The 18,722-nt window shown below is 41.3% G+C and overlaps 1 protein-coding gene and 1 non-coding gene across 2 annotated transcripts; one reads left to right on the top strand and one right to left on the bottom strand.

Annotated features, from left to right (window-relative positions):
* Positions 1–711: 711 nt before the first annotated feature.
* On the top strand, positions 712–14,294 carry RAB18 (RAB18, member RAS oncogene family). Its single transcript, NM_001006355.2, has 7 exons — positions 712–867; positions 3,000–3,055; positions 8,399–8,460; positions 9,178–9,250; positions 10,862–10,980; positions 11,056–11,122; positions 12,573–14,294. Exons 1-7 carry the CDS (start codon positions 800–802, stop codon positions 12,746–12,748), a joined length of 621 nt encoding a protein of 206 aa, NP_001006355.1. The 5' UTR covers positions 712–799; the 3' UTR covers positions 12,749–14,294.
* Positions 14,295–18,168: 3,874 nt separating this feature from the next.
* On the bottom strand, positions 18,169–18,242 carry TRNAN-GUU. The gene has a single exon. It is a non-coding gene; the product is annotated as a tRNA-Asn (tRNA).
* Between the last annotated feature and the right edge of the window lie 480 nt (positions 18,243–18,722).

The raw sequence follows: 18,722 nt of genomic DNA, 5'->3' as shown, positions 1-18,722 counted from the left end.
CATCAAGGAACTGGCAGGGGCCAGTCCTTTCTGCTCTCACTTCATTTTCTTAATGAAGCATATTCAGAAAAAGGACTCAGATTTACCTGGAAATAAAATATTACTGCCAAAGCATACAGATGTAGGAGATGGGAAACAAAAGGCTGAGCGTAACCACTGGCCAACCAGTGCCCGCGGTGGCACGCCCAGAGGCAGCCTGCTGGCACGACGGACATCCCGCCACCGACCCCCGCCCTGCCAGCCTTGGGACATGAGGGGCCGGCGGTTAAATGCCCCATGTGTCGGTGGTGGGCTGACCGGCCGTTCTCCAGCATTAGCGCTGGGGATACAGGCAGCTGGCCGTCACTGCGGCTCAAGCTTTCTCCTTCCCGTCTGCAATCCTAATCTGGTTTCTTTTTTCACCGATTCCCGACGGCGGAAACTGAAGGCCCACAGTTAGGCCTCTCTCTCCCCCGACGACAGGTCCAGCACCAACAGGACGCTACGGGAACACCAAAAAGAGAACGCCAAAGCCTCACAGAGCCGCACATAGCACCTTCCCTTCACCTCGCTCCTCCCCCACCGCGCTGTAAACACCAGCTCAGCTCCCTCCGCTCTGCGCATACGTCAACCGAAGGGGCGGGGGGTGTTTTCCTCCTCTCCCCCCTCTGCTGGCACACCTGCGGCGCATGCGCGGGGCAGGCAGCGAGGGGGCGAGTGCAAAGGGGCGGCGGGGCGCGCAGGCGCAGGCGGTGTGGCCGCAGCCTGTGTAGGGAGCGTCTGTCGGTCGGGGCCGGGCAGGGCCGGGCGCGCCGACGGGATGGACGAGGACGTGTTGACCACGCTGAAGATTCTCATTATCGGCGAGAGCGGCGTCGGCAAGTCCAGGTGAGGGGCACCGTCTCCGGCAGCCTCTCCGCTGCGGCGCGGGGCAGCGGTCGGCCCGGCCTAGGCCCCCGCGGCGCCGCGTTGGACACTCCGCCCCCACCTCCGCCTCTGCGCGGCCTGGGCGCGGCCTGCCCGGCGTTGGGGGGAGCTTCATCGGCCCCTGCGGGCCGGCCCTGCTCGGGCTGCCGGCCTCCTTCTCTGGTGTTCCGCCCGGGGGGAGAGTGGCGGTGCTGCCTGACCGAGGCGGAGGTGCGGCCGAGCCCTGCGGGCCCTGACACGGGGACTTGGGCCTCCTTGTGCCCTCTGAGCCTTTGTCGTCATTATGGTGTGCTTACTCATCTTCGTGCTGCCTTGGGGTCGGTCCTTACGTGTACGTGTAGTCGCACACACGTCCCAGTGCTGACGGAGGGGATAGGGGCGCATAAAGTACATATTGAAGTCGGTCTGCTGCTGACTCTTCTGTTGATGTTATGCTGATGTGCTTTCCCAAGTCCTTTGGGGTTGGTGTTTCTCATCACTATTGCATCTTTTGTCTAAGCTGCCTTCTTTTGTCTTTTGTTCTTTTTCCTTATTTTTTTTGATAGTGCCGTACACCTCAACAAAATAAGTGATTTATGAATGTAGGTCATCTGGGAATGTAACACACTTCTTATGTTGATTATTATTATTTTCTTTTTTTATGTGTGTAAGCTCAATCTCATATCGTGGCCCTAAGTAACCCATAAGTTGCTAATTGGAGAAAAAACAACAACCAACACCCTATTAATTATAAATCTGTCAGCCACTCCTTGGAGTTGGTTAGCTGCTGAATCAACAACCCAGTGTAGTAGGCCTCTCGTGACAGACATGACTTGACATTCTCTCAACTAAAAGAAATTACTCTTTTATATGTGCCTATGTGACACACAGCACACACAAGTGCAAAAACAGGCATTCAGAAGTTTATTTCTTCAAAACAGAAGAAATAGCTGTCCCTTGACAAGAACTGTTGGATGCTGAGCTTGGGTTAGTCTCACATAGTGTGTGGTTAGAGTCCTGACTTCTCTTCCAAATGCTGCCGTACACCTGGACCCTGCGGCAGTGCTGAGCTTTGTAGAAGACATCTCCATATGAAATAATGATGAAGTGAGAGATTGGCTGAGTTTAGATCTTCAGGCTTACAAACTGATGTTTTTATTCTAGTAGCAGTATGAGAGTTCCATGTTTTGCCTCCTTTAAGTGGAATTGGTTCTGGTTGTCACTAAAATAGCTGCTCTTAAATAGCATCTCCCAAAAAGTAAGTAAAGCTTTGTTTTGTTTCCCTAGCCTGCAAATGAACAGAAGCTGTCAGTCATAGGCAGCAGCTGTCTGCCACATGGTGATATTTACTCACCACAGATGAATAAGGTTACTGATTAAAAAAAAAAAAAAAAGGAATCGTGTACTGAGAAACTTCGTCTTGCCAAAATATTTACATTTGGTACAAGTGCTGTGGCTTATGGGTACTTCTAGGAAGGATCCTACTACTATAATGTGGGAGTAAATTTTGCTTGCATCTGTTTTATTGGTAGCAAACATCTGTGGATGGGGAGAAATGCTGTATATGTTAAAGCTGTCACGTACAGAAAGGATACAGAACTGTAAAATGATTTAGTGGTATTTCTGCTGTTCAGTGTCTGTGTCTTTATTTTTAATGGATGTAGTCCTTATTCTGCTGCACGCCTAATTCCAGGAATTAGTTCTTAGATAAAAAGCTGACTTGGAGTTTTCTTCCCAAGCTTACAGAAGTACTCTGTGAGACATCATGAAACCAAAAGAATCTTACTTTCATACTGAGTTCTGGGAGAAGAGGCATAGAAGTAGATAACATGACTGTTCAGGCAACCGATCTGACAGCTTGAGTGGCACTTCTTTCAGAGACATTCTCTGTAATGGATGTATAGAAGAGGGCTGGGCTCTTCTGACGCAGCGTGGCTACTGTATTTTCTTGTTTCTTTCTTTGTTTTATATTGCAGGGTAAGGATGGAAAAATGAGGTGTATTTTTCTTTAGCTATGTAATCTTGCTCTTACTTTCAGATGTGTAATTTATAGGCTTTTGGCAAGCTGTGAATATGAATAACTCTTCTTTTTTTTTTTTTTCCATTCCCATCAGCCTTCTGCTGCGATTCACAGATGATACATTTGACCCAGAACTTGCAGCAACAATTGGTAAGTATGTGCTGATGCTACCTGAAAAAAATTTACATCAACTGCAGAATAAAATAGCAGTTTGTTTAGACTTGTCAAACCGGTAGTGAAGTTCAGTCATGTCTGTTATTGTGCGAGGAAAGAATGATGTAGACACAGTTTAGCATGTAGCAATAATTGGTGTATTGTCTGTACTGGGATGTAGCTGTCCCCTTTGTGGTAGAATATATCCTTGCCTAGGAAAGCAGATGGTAAATGTCACCCTTGGTGAAGGTGTAAGTCATGAGTATGGGTAGTGGGAAGCTCTGATTCAACAATCTGCCAATCTTTTCTAGCATTTCAGGCTAAAATGGAATTGTAACAAACACTGTTACGTTTCCTACTGATTTATTTGCAAAGTAGCTATGAAGATGTTTGGATAGTCCAGAACTTGTGAGTAATAAAATATTTGGGTAGCTTGAGTGTTAAAAATACTTCGGACTCTCTACTAGAGGATGTCAGCCTTTGCAACTTGAACAATACTGGGGCATGCTAGGCAGTGCGTAGCTTCTGCTTTTCCCATACAGGGAAGAAATTACAATGTGTTTTGTTTTTTTTCTAGTTAAAAATCAGTTCCTTGGCAGCTAATAAAATTGAAAAATATAGAAGAGAGCTATGAAACTGGAGTTGGGGAGCAAAGGAGTGGGATCATGACTGCGTTGGTATGATGTCTACCAACAGTAAAATTAATTGTTTGTGGAAAGTGATGCAGGAATGCAGGGTATCCTATGTAGAGAGTTGCATCGTGTTCTTAGAAGTTTAATTGTGCTTCCTCTGATGGCTATCTGTGCCACATTAATAACCGAAGTAATGAAAAATAAAAGTAACTTTTCTTTACAGTGCAGTTCAATTCTAAGACTTTTCTTACTTCCTCTGCGGAGTTGTGGCTGTGGACTCTGATTAGGAACAGCCAAATTTAAGGAAAAAAGTGAATCTAGGTCAGCTTTCTCTAAGAAGTCTTCAATAATCTTAATAAGATACAGGAGCACTTTTCATGTGGAGCGTTGAGAAATGCAGCGATAATGAATTTAAGGCAAGAAAAGGCTTAATAAATAGTATTACTTCTCTGTATGGCTTCTTCTGGGCGTGACTGCCACGTGGGAATTGTTGCTGTAAGCATATTAAGGTTGGAGAATGATCATGTGCAAAGGCAGTAAACAGGCACATGTTGTTAAGTACTGCTGAGGCTTTCCTAGTAACGTTGTATAACTTCCTGAGTAGGTGTCAGGGGTGGTTTTTTTCCAGCTGATATTACTGGAGCTGCGTGCTCGCCCAATTAAAACAGGCATGCTGACCTCAGAAATGCAGGGATTGTGGTTTTATTCTGAAGATTTTAAAACTTCAGAAAGGACTGAAATCTGCTTATGGATGGAGATGTTTTCAGAGTATCCTTAACTTAACTTCATACATCTGTCTAACAGGGCAATGACAACATTTCAGAATTGGTATTGAACTTGTAAATGATAGCTTTCATGTGCCATCAAGCCTGAATACAGTGCTTCATCACCAAAAGAACAATTTTAATTTGTGCCAGAAAGGACAGAACACTCATTTAAGCTGCTTCTGTTTTCTTTGACAAGTGTAGGCCATGAGGAAATAATTGCTGGGTTGTGCAGTGAGGATGCACGTTAATTTGCTTGTTAAAAAAAAAAAAAAAACAAAACAATGAAACTTCAGGTAGCACTGTGCCACTGCGTTCATCTTCAATTGTGTGTTGCACAAAACTTATTAGTTTGAACCTAAATATATTGAAATCACACATTGTGGTTTGTGATGTTTGATAGCTGGGTAATAAGAAGCACAAATTTCCATGAGGAAATGAAACTGCATTACAAGAGAAGTTAGTCATGACATACATTAATGCAAGCTATCACTGTCAGACATCAGTCTCTGTATTGTTGAAGGGCTGCAGTGAGCTCTTCCCGGAGTCTTCTCTTCTCTGGGCTGAACAAACGCAGCTCCCCCGGCCTGTCTTTGTAGGGGATGTCCTCCAGCCCCCTGAGCATCCTTGTGGGCCTCTTCTGGACCCCTTCCATGTCTCTGTTCTGCTGGGTGCCCCAGGCCTGGGCGCAGTGCTGCCTGCAGAGCCTCATGAAGGCAGAGCAAAGTGGGGAAAAATCTAGAGTAAGTGCTGGAAGATCCTGATGTGATTTGGATTTGTCGTTCTTTGGGATTTGTCACACCACACAACAGCAGTTAAAGTTCTGTAGCATGTTGTGTGGAGCACTTGTGGCATAGCAAATTCCTGTGGATTTTGTTCCCCCATTTAAGTGAAAAGGGAACGAAGTCTGAGTTGTATTTGTTTTTTTCTTTTAAGCAGCTAAGCCCTGGTACCTCCATTTTTGTGACGGATGTGTTACTGACAGGCAGCCTTTCAGCTCTTAGCATAGGCCTTGTTTGTAGAGACAGAGTATTTGGGGGTGAATTCTTAGAGAATTGTTTACTCCTACAGGACAAATCCTAGATGCAAAATACTGGGGTATGCAAGATGGTGAGATGCCAAAACATCTTGTGAATCTGTACTTGGATCTTTTCTTGGGCTGATCAAACACCGTTTCACTTTGAGTTTGGGGGTGGAAATCCTTTCTATTGGGACTGCAGAGAACCATGCGTTTCCAAAATGTGAGGATTGACTCAGTGTTATCTTTCAATGTCATCTGCTTGAATTGGGTGAGATGTCTTTGGCTTTTAGTTAGAATAAAAAGTGGAGAGAGAATACTGGGTTAAGGTTTGGCTGCAGCAAGGCTGGTCTCTTTCCTGTTGAGACACAAGGGAAAGTGATCTTTGTGTCTTGCACAAACCTACAGCTGCTGGGTGCAATATAAGCTTCAAACCATTTGTTTGCAGGGTTTTTATTATTTAGGATTTACTAACAATCCTGCATTATTCTCAGGAGTATGAACTGATTTGGATGAGTATTTTGGCTTCAGTAGCTTCTGCAGGATTAACCATGTCCTGTTCTTCCTACCAGATCATTGTCCTTCTTGTATTCTTTTGAGGCAAACTTGTCACAGGGCTTCATCTTATAGATCAGACTGTGCCCTGCTATTTTCTGTAGTTCTCACTGCTTTTGCCTGTCTCCTCTTGCTCTTTGTATGAGAGATTCTAGATAAACGTGAAATGCAATCCTTATTTCATAAGTGAGGTAATGTATTGCAAATATCTCTCTTGACTTTGTAGCCTTCCTTGCACTTGGAGTCCTGCAGCTCCCAGATGCCAGGCTTCTCAATTACCTTTAACACAGATTACATGCTCCAGCCGACTTTGCACTTGGTACAAATGTAGTATGGCGTGCTGGACTAAGAAAGGGACAGAACTATTTCTTGCAGACTGTAAGTCTGTAGTCTGTTGGTGTGTAGTGCTGGGTCCCTTTGGCATGGGCAGTATGTGCCTCCATGCATGAGTACAATATAGTACCATGCTCCCTTGGTTTTGGCTGCCTCCTAGAGCGTGGTGGAAAGCGCTGTCAGCCTTCTGTTGTCAGGGTGAGAAATGTCAACTCATCTTGTGAGCTTAGAACTGACACTTGTCACAGAAACATGCCTGCATTTCACTGAATCACTTGCAGAATGTAAATGCATTGCTTGTGCTCTTTAAGAAACAAGTTTCTAGAGGCCTGAAGTTTTCTACTTGCTCTCTTATATCATTTTATAAAATATTTCCATGTCTTGCTTATATAGAATATTTGATGTGTCTTAATCACTTGAGAAGATACATTTCAGTGTGCTTTTTTCATTTAGCAATCAGTCTACAATACATACGATTTATTCACTGTTTCAGTTTCTTAATTTAAACAAATTGCTTGCACAAATTTTAAACATTACCTCTTGATTTTAAGCTTATCAGCAAGGCTAACTTAAAGGTGCATGTGCACTTTCCATTAAATGAAAATTGCAGAACAGACGTGACATTTGGTCTGTTAATTTAATGGGAGCACAATAACCTGGCTTTGAATCGCAGTTGATGCTCTAAAGGGGGGAAAAAAGTCCTTCTTGAAACTGCTGTGATGTGCTCTGGATTTATGTGAAGTCTCCGATAGACTCGTAACACCTACAGTTATAGATTTGAATGTCAGATTGATGGGTGAATCTTTACTGTGAGCAGTCAGATGTTCTAGCTGAGCAGTGGTGATTTTCACAGTTCAGGGAAAGAAACACCGCATTGCTGTGGGGGAGGAGATTCTGTTGGTGTAAAAGTTACTGCTGAATGCTGAAAAATTGCTGGAACTGGATGTTCTTTAGGACCAAGTTGTGGCAGCGTGGTATCATAGCAGCCTGCTGTGAGTAAGTTCTAGGAACTGGTGTTTAAAAGATGAAAAGCTAATGGTGGCACTTCTTTTCTGTGAACGTAACTGTAGAATAATGTGCCATACTTATGCATGGCATAAAGCTCTATATTACTGCTTAGTTGGGGATTAAGACTCTTTGCCTCTGAAAAACGGCATTATTATGCTTCATTTCAGGGCTGCTGGCTGATGGGGAGCAAAATGAAGCATAACTGTGCCCAACCTCTCCCTCACTTGTATTGCCATAGCCTTTAACTTTGTCCTGTTGTGTGTAGCTTTCCTTGGGAAAGTGATAGGCTCTCAGTTCCCATGTATATAAAAAATAAAAAATCCTGATGTTGAGGTCGATTATTCTTATCAACAGTAGAGCTGTTACCATGATGTCCACATGTGTCTCCATCGTTGTGTGCAGTACTTGTGAGTCCCTAATGCTGCTCGAATCCTTATAAGAGACATACTGCATGTTCAAATAATCTGGAGCTTATTTGATGTGCTCGTTAGAGCAATTAGTGTCATCTAACATCATTTCTCACAGGATAGAGGTCATGTATTAGGTCAGTCCTTGTCTATGCTAGTCTACCTCTGGATGACCATGCTGACAGGATTCGGTTGGATTGTTAGAGATGAGTTTATTTGTGCTGTTTCCTTGCCTTGCCACAGCTTCCTTGTTCATTTTGAAAGTGTGTTGTTCAAGACCAGTGCATGCTCAAGAACATGTAATGAATTGAAAGTTAACCCATTTGAATTAAAACTTGAGTGCTCGTCATGGAAAGTGTACTTTAATGTTGGGAAGTTATTTTTTTTCCCCTCATTTCCATAAAATGTTTGAGTCAGTGGTCTAAAATGTCATTGGACTTTTACAAAAGCCCTTCAATAAAACCTTATGAGCTTTGAGAACAACAAGGTGTGGAGGTAACCAATAGAACTTAGTACTACTATCCAAGTACAGCTTGTTTTGAGTTTGATTTATTTTGTTTTCCATTTCCAAAACACATGGAGTATGTATTTGAGGGAGTAATGTGCTTTTTTTTCTTCTCCAGGTGTAGACTTCAAGGTGAAAACTATTTCAGTTGATGGAAACAAAGCTAAACTAGCAATATGGGTAAGTCTTGCCTTGTTCTTAATGTATTGCTTTGTTTCAGGATTGGTGATGGCTTGTATAAGGTATAACTTGTATTGAATCACTTTACATTAAATAGGGTAATTTGGAGGAGTGGGTGTTTTAATACATAAAGTTGTTTACATTTTTGATATGTGAAATCTGCAGTGTGTATACTCCTCCGAGAGATTAAATTATAGTCTGAACTTTAACAAGGAATCAGCACTCTTAGTAACTTTTTTTCTCTTTGCCAAGCTGTTGACACTTCAAATTTGAAGATGTAAGGTTGAGTTTACTTTAAAATATACGGGCTTCTTTCAGCTCTGTTATGGGTTGTTAAATTGCTTTTAAACTGGGTCTTTGGACTGAGATGTTAGAAGTGAGGAACCAGACCTCTACCACAGATTTTGATGCTTGTTATAAAATCTTAGTATTACAGCTGTGTTTCTGGCTGGTTGCTGCCCTGTCAGTTGTAGAACAAATGCTACAGCAGAAATAATGTAATTGTTATCTAATCCAGTTATTCACTGCACTTAAGAGATTAAACATCTCAAAGTTCATGTGAGTGAAACAACAGAGGCAGGTGTAAATTTGGTTATTCAGATTGTTGCATATGCTAAATTACTTTGAGTCTTGTGTTGTGCATTCTGTAGGATACGTGAGAGCTAAAATAGATTCTGCTGAAATTCTGAATAACAGAACTTTTGGGTGGCTTTTTAGGATACTGCGGGTCAGGAGCGGTTCAGAACACTAACACCCAGTTACTATAGAGGTGCACAGGGTGTTATTCTAGGTAAGTACAGCTTTGCATGCAATTTTGAATAAGTTGATGGTTTTCTAATGCATTGGAGTACCAACCCACCTAACTTTTCTATACTATCTAATCGATGTTCAGAGTTCTTGTATCTGTGTGTGGAACAGCTCCTATACTAAAAGATCTTGAGTTTTATGTCTGGATACTGTGTAGTCTTTCTCACAGGTCAGAAATATGGATTGTACGTGAGTTCAAAAGCTGCTGCTTCTTAAAGGGGTATCTTAGAGCTCTTTAAACTTTTGACTGGAGAGATTCTTGACTAAACTGTTATTGTCTCCGGTCCAACTGATTAATTTGGAATAACCTGTCATGAGATTTCCTGCTAAGTTTTGTTTTGTAGGTACTATTTTCCAAAGTCAGTTATGTTCCCGATATAGGAAGGCACTGTCAGAGCATGTCTTAAGTTCCTTAGTCGTTGGCACTGAACTTACTACTTAGTATTGAAAGTTTTAAAAGTAAGCAAGCACTATCTGGGGGCTAGAAAGTTGTGTTGTTAGCCCTCTGACTTTTAAAGATAATCCTCTACTATGTCTTTGTTGAACAGCTTTCTAGAAATCAGACTGTTCTTGCAAGTGAAACTATTGGTTTGAGTGAAACCAACTGTTAATACTTACCTACATATGGGGTGGGAGAATGAACAAAAAAGTTTTCTTCAGAGCTCGAAATGGTCATTATTAGGTAGTCACTGGCTATTGAAATTTAGATCTAAGAACTGTAACTGTTAGTATGTCTTATTACTTGTACCTCATATAAAATGCTAAGTAAAATGGAATGCTAACGTGCTGAGGATTTAATTGTCATTTTACTTTCTTAGCTAAAAATGAGGAGTGACTGAAGAAATGATGATTGTTTGATCTGGGGGAGGCTGAAGGGAGACATTATTCTCTACAGCTGCTTGAAGGGAGGTTGCAGCATGGAGCATGTTAGTCTCAGGTGACTTAGAGATAGAGTGCAAGGAAACAGGCTCAGATAATGCTGGGGGAGGTGGTTAGATTGGATATTAAGAAGACTTTCTTCACAGAGAGGGTGGTAAAGTGTTAAAATGGGCTGCCCAGGGAAGTGGAGGAGTCCCCAGCACTGGAGGTACTTGAAATGTGTGGACATGGCATAACGGCACACAGTTTGGTGGTGAGACTTAGGAGATTGTATTGATGGTTGGACACGATGATCTTGAAGGTCTTTTTCCAACCTAGATGATTCTATGATTCTGTCAGCACTGCAGCAGTGCAGTGTAAGTAACACTCTTAGCAAGCACAAGTGAGATGCTCAGTCCAAAAGGCCATGACATCCTCTAGGTGTATCTTCTGTAGTGATGTTAGTAAGTATCCTGTATCTGTGGTTTGCAAACATGGAATTCTTTGAAGAATAATAGACACTCTGGTTTATAGGACAGAGACTAGACATAACTGAATCTTAGAGTTGCTCTGCATTTGTATTATCCATGATTGAAGCTGGTGAATGAAGTATAAACTGGACTCCTTGGGGTTTCTTTGTTTTTCTAATTCAAGAAACATAATTTTTGCTCCTGTTCTAATGTAGGATGTCTTTTTTGGAAAAACATTGTGAAATAATATTACTTATATCTTTCAGTTTATGATGTTACAAGAAGAGATACTTTTGTCAAGCTGGATAACTGGTTAAATGAACTGGAAACGTACTGCACAAGGAATGACATAGTGAAAATGCTTGTTGGAAACAAGATTGATAAGGTAAATCTGGTTCAACTGCATTGAATGTTCTGCTAGTGTATTTTGCTAATAATGCATATTAATACTGTCTTACAGGAAAACCGTGAAGTTGACAGAAACGAAGGTCTCAAATTTGCAAGAAAACATTCCATGTTGTTCATAGGTATGTTACAGATACTTGCAGAGATTTTGCTTGAGTTTTTGTTACATGATAATACCACTTCTGTAGGACTAAATTTTTATACAAATTAGTGATGTTTCTCAGTTGCAGTAGGTGCAAAGATAGGTTAACACCCGTCTTCTATAAATCTGTCTCTAAATGTGTCCAGTGGTCTGACTTAACTGTGAGTGCGTATACTCGAGAGCTCAGTAAGAATTAAGGGTGGAATACAGGATTGACTGTAGTTCAACAAAAACTGTTTTTGCTTTGAGGCTCTGCCTGATTTCTTATAATTGTTAGGGATTTTTTTCCCCCTTAGTCCAGACCTACTTGCTGAGTTATAAAAAGAAGCAAAATGAATTGGGGAAAACTGGTACTAATAGCCAACTTTTAGTATAGCAAAAGAACTAGTAGTCGACAAACCTACAGTAGAACTAGAATGTATAAAGAAGTAGGAATATAGTTAACTTGTAAATGGTGGGTAGGATGAAATAGTGATTGTCCTGACTGGAGGAAAGATGTTGGTCTCCTTTTGCTGTGAATGAGATGGGTTTAAAATTCAATTAAAAATTTGTAGTGAATTGATTTTTTTAATGTGCAAGTTTGTTAATCCTTTCATGTGAGGATCAGTGAGAAGTACTTTATAGGATGACTCAAGTAGCAAAGCAGTTCACTGACATGCTCTGTGTTCCTCTGTGACATAGTTGTGTTCCTCATCTGCACTAATAACATGTTTTTGTCTAGCACTTTGCAGTGTTTTTGGCTTTAGAGTCAGATATGAAAATGGAATCTCAGAATTCAGGTGCAAGCTGTTAAGTGCATGGAATATAAAAGGAAGCATGAAACCTAATATACGTGAGTTTGTGTGTGAGCTAAGTACCTGTGTGACTGTACAGAAGAACAGGGCAAACCTTAGTGGAACTGAATAGTTACAGATGGTTTCTGTTTGCTCTCATAATACACCCAGTGGGCAGTGTTTTGTGGTTTTGATGAAAGAAAGATTCCTGAATGAGATTATCAAGAATTCTGCTCAATGCAGAAGAAATGAGACCCCTGTTGAGTTTTTAACAGAATAGTTTTATCTTGGAGATTGAACCAGAAACTTACAGCATTGGAGTCCTTTCCTTCTAATGATAGTAGTACTACAGTTCTGGCAGCAGACAAATTTTCCAGTTTTTCTTTTTACTGAACTGCTTTCCACAGCAAAAATAAATATGAACTGTAAGTCTTCATATATTCTAGTGACATTCAACCTAAAAGCTCTCTTAATAAAGCAGCAACTAGTGGAAACAAAAATCTGCATACCTGCTAATTCTGATGCTGCTACATGTTGTAAAACGTGTTGTAGAAGTTGTCTTAACCTACCATCTACATTTACATTTCTGAAAGAAGTAGTACTAAACAAATTATTGGGAGCAATGCTAACATTGGACTTCTTGTGTCACTTTTTCAGAGGCAAGTGCAAAAACATGCGACGGTGTACAGTGTGCCTTTGAAGAACTTGTGGAAAAAATCATTCAGACTCCTGGACTGTGGGAGAGTGAGAGCCAAAACAAAGGTGTAAAATTATCAAACAAGGAAGAAGGACATGGAGGAGGTGCATGTGGTGGATATTGTTCTATGTTATAAACTTTGGGAGGCTTATTCTTTGCATATTTAAACAGATAGTGACATCTTTCTGTAAATAAATCCATTAAATGCTATTTTTAGGGACCTTGCAGTTTGCACATACTTGTTTTGTATCATGGCAGTGAACACTTGTAGGAAAAATCTTCTACAGCTTTCCCAGTTTGAGAATGTTATGGTAAGCATGCCCAATTTGCCATCTTCAGGTTTTTATAAAGTAGCATAAATAATGTGCAGGAACAAATGCACTAAAAGTTTTATGACTGTATACATCCATCATGTAAGTATTCTAAACAAATCCATCTAACACATGCACATTACTACATTGTTTGCTTTCTGTCTCATTTTTAAATACTCTTGAAATTACAGAACTACGTAGTGCACACAGACCTTGAAAACAGCGTAAGCTATAAATGTTACATTTCATCTCTTCTAGTAGATGCTTTTTTGATATTAAAAACAACGTGATTATACAGTTCTTAGATAAATGCTGAATTTCAATTTCAGCTGAGCTGTCAAAAATACAAATTGGCATAGGCCATAATTGATATCAGCACCTTCTGGAAGAGATGCCGTGAAAGCTTCCTTTGCAAAGCTGAGGGATGCCCTTTTTTCTTTTTAATCATCACTTCAGTTGATGGCTTAACTGGAGTTTTAATCCTGTGATATTTATATACTAAATTTGTGGTACTCTTGCACTCTAGGTTTTTATGATGCAGTTTACTCTAGGTCTGCTGTAGAAAGTCTTCATTTTTGGCAAGGAGTCTAAATGACATCTTTGTTCTTTCATTGTGAATCAGCTTGCCACTCTTCAGTACAGATGCCTCATTTTCTTAAATGTTTATAACTATCTCAAACTGTAGCTCACTATGGCTGTGAAGATCTGTATTATGTCTGCTTTGTGTGGCTACCTGTTTGGAAATATAACTTCCTATCACAGACACTAAATGGGAAGCTCCGGGGCTACTGTATGGAAAATACTACAATGAGTATTCACTTGAATTAACTGTATCAAAGCCAATGGTTTGTTTCAGAAGACTTGTATAGACTAATAAATTTTTTTTCCACAGTATTCAATTTTTCTAACCTCTTTCTATTGTAGAGTTGTATATTTTCTAGCACATGCAATTTAAACAAGGTCATTTCTTACAGAGAAATTATTTCTGATTTGTGAAGGACAAGACAAGGATGCTGTGTTGATTTTTATTTTTTTAATAATCACTATAGTGCAATCAGTAACTGAACTCTTGGGCAACTTCTTGTAAATATAGTGAATGACTGCCTTTTCTTACTGCAAGGTTTTGTGTACATGTCAGCGTACATGATCTGTATTTTGCAGCAGATCTTGGCTGCTTCTGTTAAAATACACTTTTCTTCACATGGAAACTGCTTTCTATTCTGTTTTACACTTGCTTGAAGACAATATCAAAATTTGGAGACTTAACCACACTAGTTGTTTTTACCAAATATTGTATCTATAGTATTGTTGATGTAGTAGGATAATTTAAATATGTAAATGTAATTGTTATTAAATACACATACATATTATGTTCAAGTGTTAGATTTGTATTACTGTTTCATGATGCAGAATGTGGGCTGAGCACATCTTACTGTTAGTGTTGAGGCTCTTGTTTTATGTAGGTTAGTAGCAGTGGAGGCCTGTAGAAGCATTAAAGCTCTGAATAACTTATTTTGGTATGATTTCACTAATATCGGGCTAGTGTTGTAACGCAGGCAGAGGCCTGTAGTACTTCCATACCTATTTTTCCATCTGGTCTGGGTGCATCTTTGTATTGGGAAGGGACTTAATGTTTAGTTTGTGTCAAAAAGATCCTTTTATCACAGGACTGGGATTCATCTTTTATTCTGATTCTGCCTGATCTGACAGCTTCTCTTCCCAAAGGGGGAAGGAACTGCAGGGTACTCTGAATAGTGGCATTGTTCAGCAGAAGAATGAAGTCATTTGCTCCTTTCCCTGGAAAATTGGAGATGGGGCAAGGGGAGAGAGCAGTATTCTGAAACAGCGTGCTTAGTAAGACTCAACAGAGCTGTCCTTTCTTGGGTTTTTTTTTTTTTAAGGGTTGTCTACTTGATGTGCAAGTAGATCTTCTTCCTCTTCTAAGCATGTTTAAATATGTCCCTAAGGAATGGCATTTCCTGGAGTCTCGCTTCTTCCCTCATTCCTCTGTGAAGAAGCTGTGTACTGGAGGGATGGGTTCCTGTGCTTCCAGTATGTTAGAGCGTACTTAGTGTCATGTGTTCTCCCTCTGCTATTTCTTTTGTTTCAAACTTTTTTTTTAATGTTGTGGTTGCCATCTTTCAAATTTTTCCATACTTTCATTGCTGTCTCTTTGCAGGTGAGAGATGTACCAATGCTTTTGCAAGTGCACTTGTCACTATTTGGCTGTAATGCAAGCATGTCTGAAACTACTGTGGGATGTGTCATGATTTCTATCTTATTGATTTAAGGCTGGATTGCTTTTAGAAGCATGCAGAATAGATCATTCAGTCTACCTTAATGGGTAGCTGAGGGATAAAGGGGATGATAATTATTGATTTTCATGAGGTAATGACAGCTCCTTCTTCAAAAGAGTGGTCAGGTGCTGGAACCAGCTGCCCAGGGAGGTGGTGGAGTCGCTGTCCCTGGAGGTGTTGAAGAAACATTTAGATGTTGTACTGAGGAATGTGGTTTAGTGGAAAATACTGGTGATAGGTGGTTGGTTGGACTGGATGATCTTGGAGGTCTTTTCCAACCTTGGTGATTCTGTGAATGTCCTCTTCCATGGCAGATAGTTTTATAAGCAAATAATGAACCACCGTGAGATAACTGGGAAATCTTATGTGATCGTGAAAGAGAATTAAGCCTTGTTTTCCTTTCATTTGTTTTGTTTTCAATATTGAAAGCATCAAGCATTAGTTAGGTACTGATGCCTGGCAGTGGTTGTCCGTAACCTCTGGAAGCCTGGAAGAATATAGCAGAGCAGCTGGATCATCTTGAATTTGCACTTCAGAATACTTCTATTATGGTTTTGTCTTGGATTCCTTCTTTCACTTAAAAAAAAAAAATATATATATATATATATATACACACATACATACATATATATATAAAAAGGGGGGAAGATGATGGGACAGGCTTTTGCTGCAGGCTTCAAGATGCTCTTTTTATTGGTCTACTATTTCTGCTAGAAGGGCTTTTGTCCAAAGGACAGAGTCACTTTTCCCTGTTCTCCTACTGCAATAATGAGATCAGCAGCTGGCTTGAAGTAAGCCTTAACAAAATGAAAATGTCAGTTCAGTAAATCCCTGAACAATGCCATCAACTATCTCACTGACCTTGGCAGCACTTCAGGAAGCAGCGGTGGTCTTGATATCGCTACGTATGGCAGTGGCAACTCCTCTGTGTGCTTTGTTTTATTTTCCTTGAAAGATGCATAGTGAGTTGCAACAGTTCTTTTAATCTTGGCCAATAGTTTTGTGTAGTTTAAAAATTAAATCACATCCAGATCAGCCTCAAAACATTTTTTTTTCTTAAACCCTTGCAACACATGGCCAGGCTGTGTTTTGATCACCACAAGTTACTGCTGTTCAGCTACTGGAGGATTGGTAAGGTGCTCAGGGCACTGCATCCACCCCACCTGTGTTATCTTGTTCAAAGCTCCTATAATAACTTCCAGTGTCTCCTGCCTCCTTGATGAAGCAGCATTAGGATGTGCAGTGCTTTCTCATGTTGCCAGATACATCATTGCATGGTTTATGGAGATAGTTGAACCTTCAAGTACCTGTAGGGTACTTTTTGTGGTGATTTTCCAATAGTGTTAGATTTTTTGAGGGGAAAATGGAGAAGCACTACATTAACACTGTATCAAAAGTCAAGTTTTGTAAGGTTTCCACACACCTCAATTGTGAGTACCTGTGACACCTTAATTAAAAATGTGAGAGCTATATGTAGGCAAAGAACTGTGAAGCCATGTTTCCAAACTGCTGTGTGCTTACCTTCCATGGCTGATGTCAGTGCAAGAATAAAAAGCTCTGACCTTGTGCCTGTGCCAGAGTAACATCTGGTCCTTTAAGTTAACAATAGTCCTGGAGATTAACTACTAAAGTTTTCTCATAGTGCTGGATTCTGTAGCATCTATGTGTATAAATAATACAAAATTCCTAGTGATGTTCCAGAACTCTTGGGCTCTATTTCTGTTATCTTACAAGCTCCAAAAAAACACAGAAGAACCTTTAAAAAAAAAAAAGTGTCCAATTGTGATTAAAAACTTTTCTAGTGGAATGATCAGCTCTGGATTTACTTGGCTCTGGAAATGTCTTCTAGTAAGGATCATTTCAGTAGGAGTTCTTGATTCCCCCATTTTTAATGTCTGTCAGGCTGGGCTTTCTAATAGGATGAAGCTATTGCAGTGTTGGTGAGAGCATGAACCTTGTTCTTTAACATAACTTGAGCTTTCTAGGGTTAGGAGCAAAGCTATAAAGCAGAGTTCAGGGAACAAAGTTAGCAGTAGTCCAAATTGTGAAGGCATTTAAATATTTTAATAATATATATAATATAAATATGTGTATGTGTAGTCTCTGAACTTTAACCTCAGACACAATGAGTTAGTGTAATTCAGGGTAGGTACAACACAGCCTGCAGTTTGGTTTCATTCAGAACAAGATTGGCTTCTTGTACTGGAGGCAGGGGTGGGCTTTGTGTACTGATAATGCCTGAGCTTGGTATGAGTACAAAGCTGAAGTTCCTGGTCAACTGAGTAGTTGGAGTGCCATAAGACAGGAGACCATGTCTGCCTCGATGTTGTTTGACTAAGAACTTCTTTCCTGAAGAGTATCCTTGATGAGGCTGGCACAGATCTGGGTCCACCTGGTCCAACCGCTGCTCCAGTGGGGACACCCAGAGCAGGGGGCCAGGCCTGCATCCAGGTGGCATCTGAAATTTTCCAGGGAGGAGACCACAGCCTCTGCGCAGCCTGTGCTGATGCCTCATCACCTGCACTGCACAGAAATACCTCCTGGGTTGGGCCAAGAGTGTCGTGCCCTGTCACTGGGCGCTGCTCGAAGGAGCTCTTTGCTCTCTCCCTGTCAAGTGTTTATATGTGTTCACAAGCTCCCTGTGAGCCACCTAAGTGCTGAGTAGAGGGGAAGGATCACCTTCCATGCCCTGCTGGCACCGCTCCTAACAGCCCAGGACACCCCCTGGGCTTTGGCAGTAGGGTGGTGCTGCTGGATTCTCATCTGCCACAACTTTCTTCCCCCCCCCCCCCCCCCCCCCCCTTTTTTTTTTTTTTCCTGCAGGAGCTGAAATCTGCGTGGGCCCCAGCATGTACAGCTGCTTGGGGTTATTCCTCCCTCTGGGCAGGATTTTCTGCTTTTCTTTTGGACCTTCATGAGGTTCCTTTTGGGCTTTAAAAGGGAGCCTCCGTCCCTGGGTGGGCTCGAACCACCAGCCTTTCGGTTAACAGCCGAACGCGCTAACCGATTGCGCCACAGAGACCTGTGCCATTGTTGTTAAAAGAACAATATTTCTGATTGCATTTGCATCAACTGCTGAAGGAAGTGGTAGCTGCGTGCATATGAATATTGATCGTACCCCAGCACATTACTGCCGTGAGCCTGAGGTGTCTTCGTATCAGAATAGTGCAGGAGATGCAAAGAAATCTGCTGCTGCCCACTGCGGGATGCGAAAGATGAGATTCTTTTCATTTTGAGAAGTAGCTTATGCTGCTCAGGAGAGGAGGGATTAAGTTGGTGATGTTAGGCCATGCTCCTATCTCAGGTGTGGGTGAGCTCTACGCTTCCTTGAAGTCAAAGCTGCAGAGCGGCCCAGCAGCACAGTGCTTGCTGTGTGTATGGGCATGGCTGTGAGAACTCTGACAACCTGCATGGCTCTGAGCTTTAATGCAACTAAAGACATTTACTCTTTGGAGCGTGAGCTGAGAGACACCTGTGATGATGGGCACTGGAGGTTAGGAAT

The sequence above is a fragment of the Gallus gallus genome, chromosome 2, assembly GCF_016699485.2.
Source record: "Gallus gallus isolate bGalGal1 chromosome 2, bGalGal1.mat.broiler.GRCg7b, whole genome shotgun sequence".
In the NCBI taxonomy this organism is placed as follows: Eukaryota; Metazoa; Chordata; class Aves; order Galliformes; family Phasianidae; genus Gallus; species Gallus gallus.
This window is presented reverse-complemented; position numbering and strand designations above follow the sequence as displayed.

Excerpts from the sequence above, each read along its gene's own strand:
- RAB18 (NM_001006355.2), top strand. The coding sequence starts at position 800 with ATGGACGAGGACGTGTTGACCACGCTGAAGATTCTCATTATCGGCGAG. Across the intron at positions 3,056-8,398 it reads AGAACTTGCAGCAACAATTG|GTGTAGACTTCAAGGTGAAA; the intron begins GTAAGTATGTGC and ends TTTCTTCTCCAG. Across the intron at positions 11,123-12,572 it reads ACATTCCATGTTGTTCATAG|AGGCAAGTGCAAAAACATGC; the intron begins GTATGTTACAGA and ends TCACTTTTTCAG.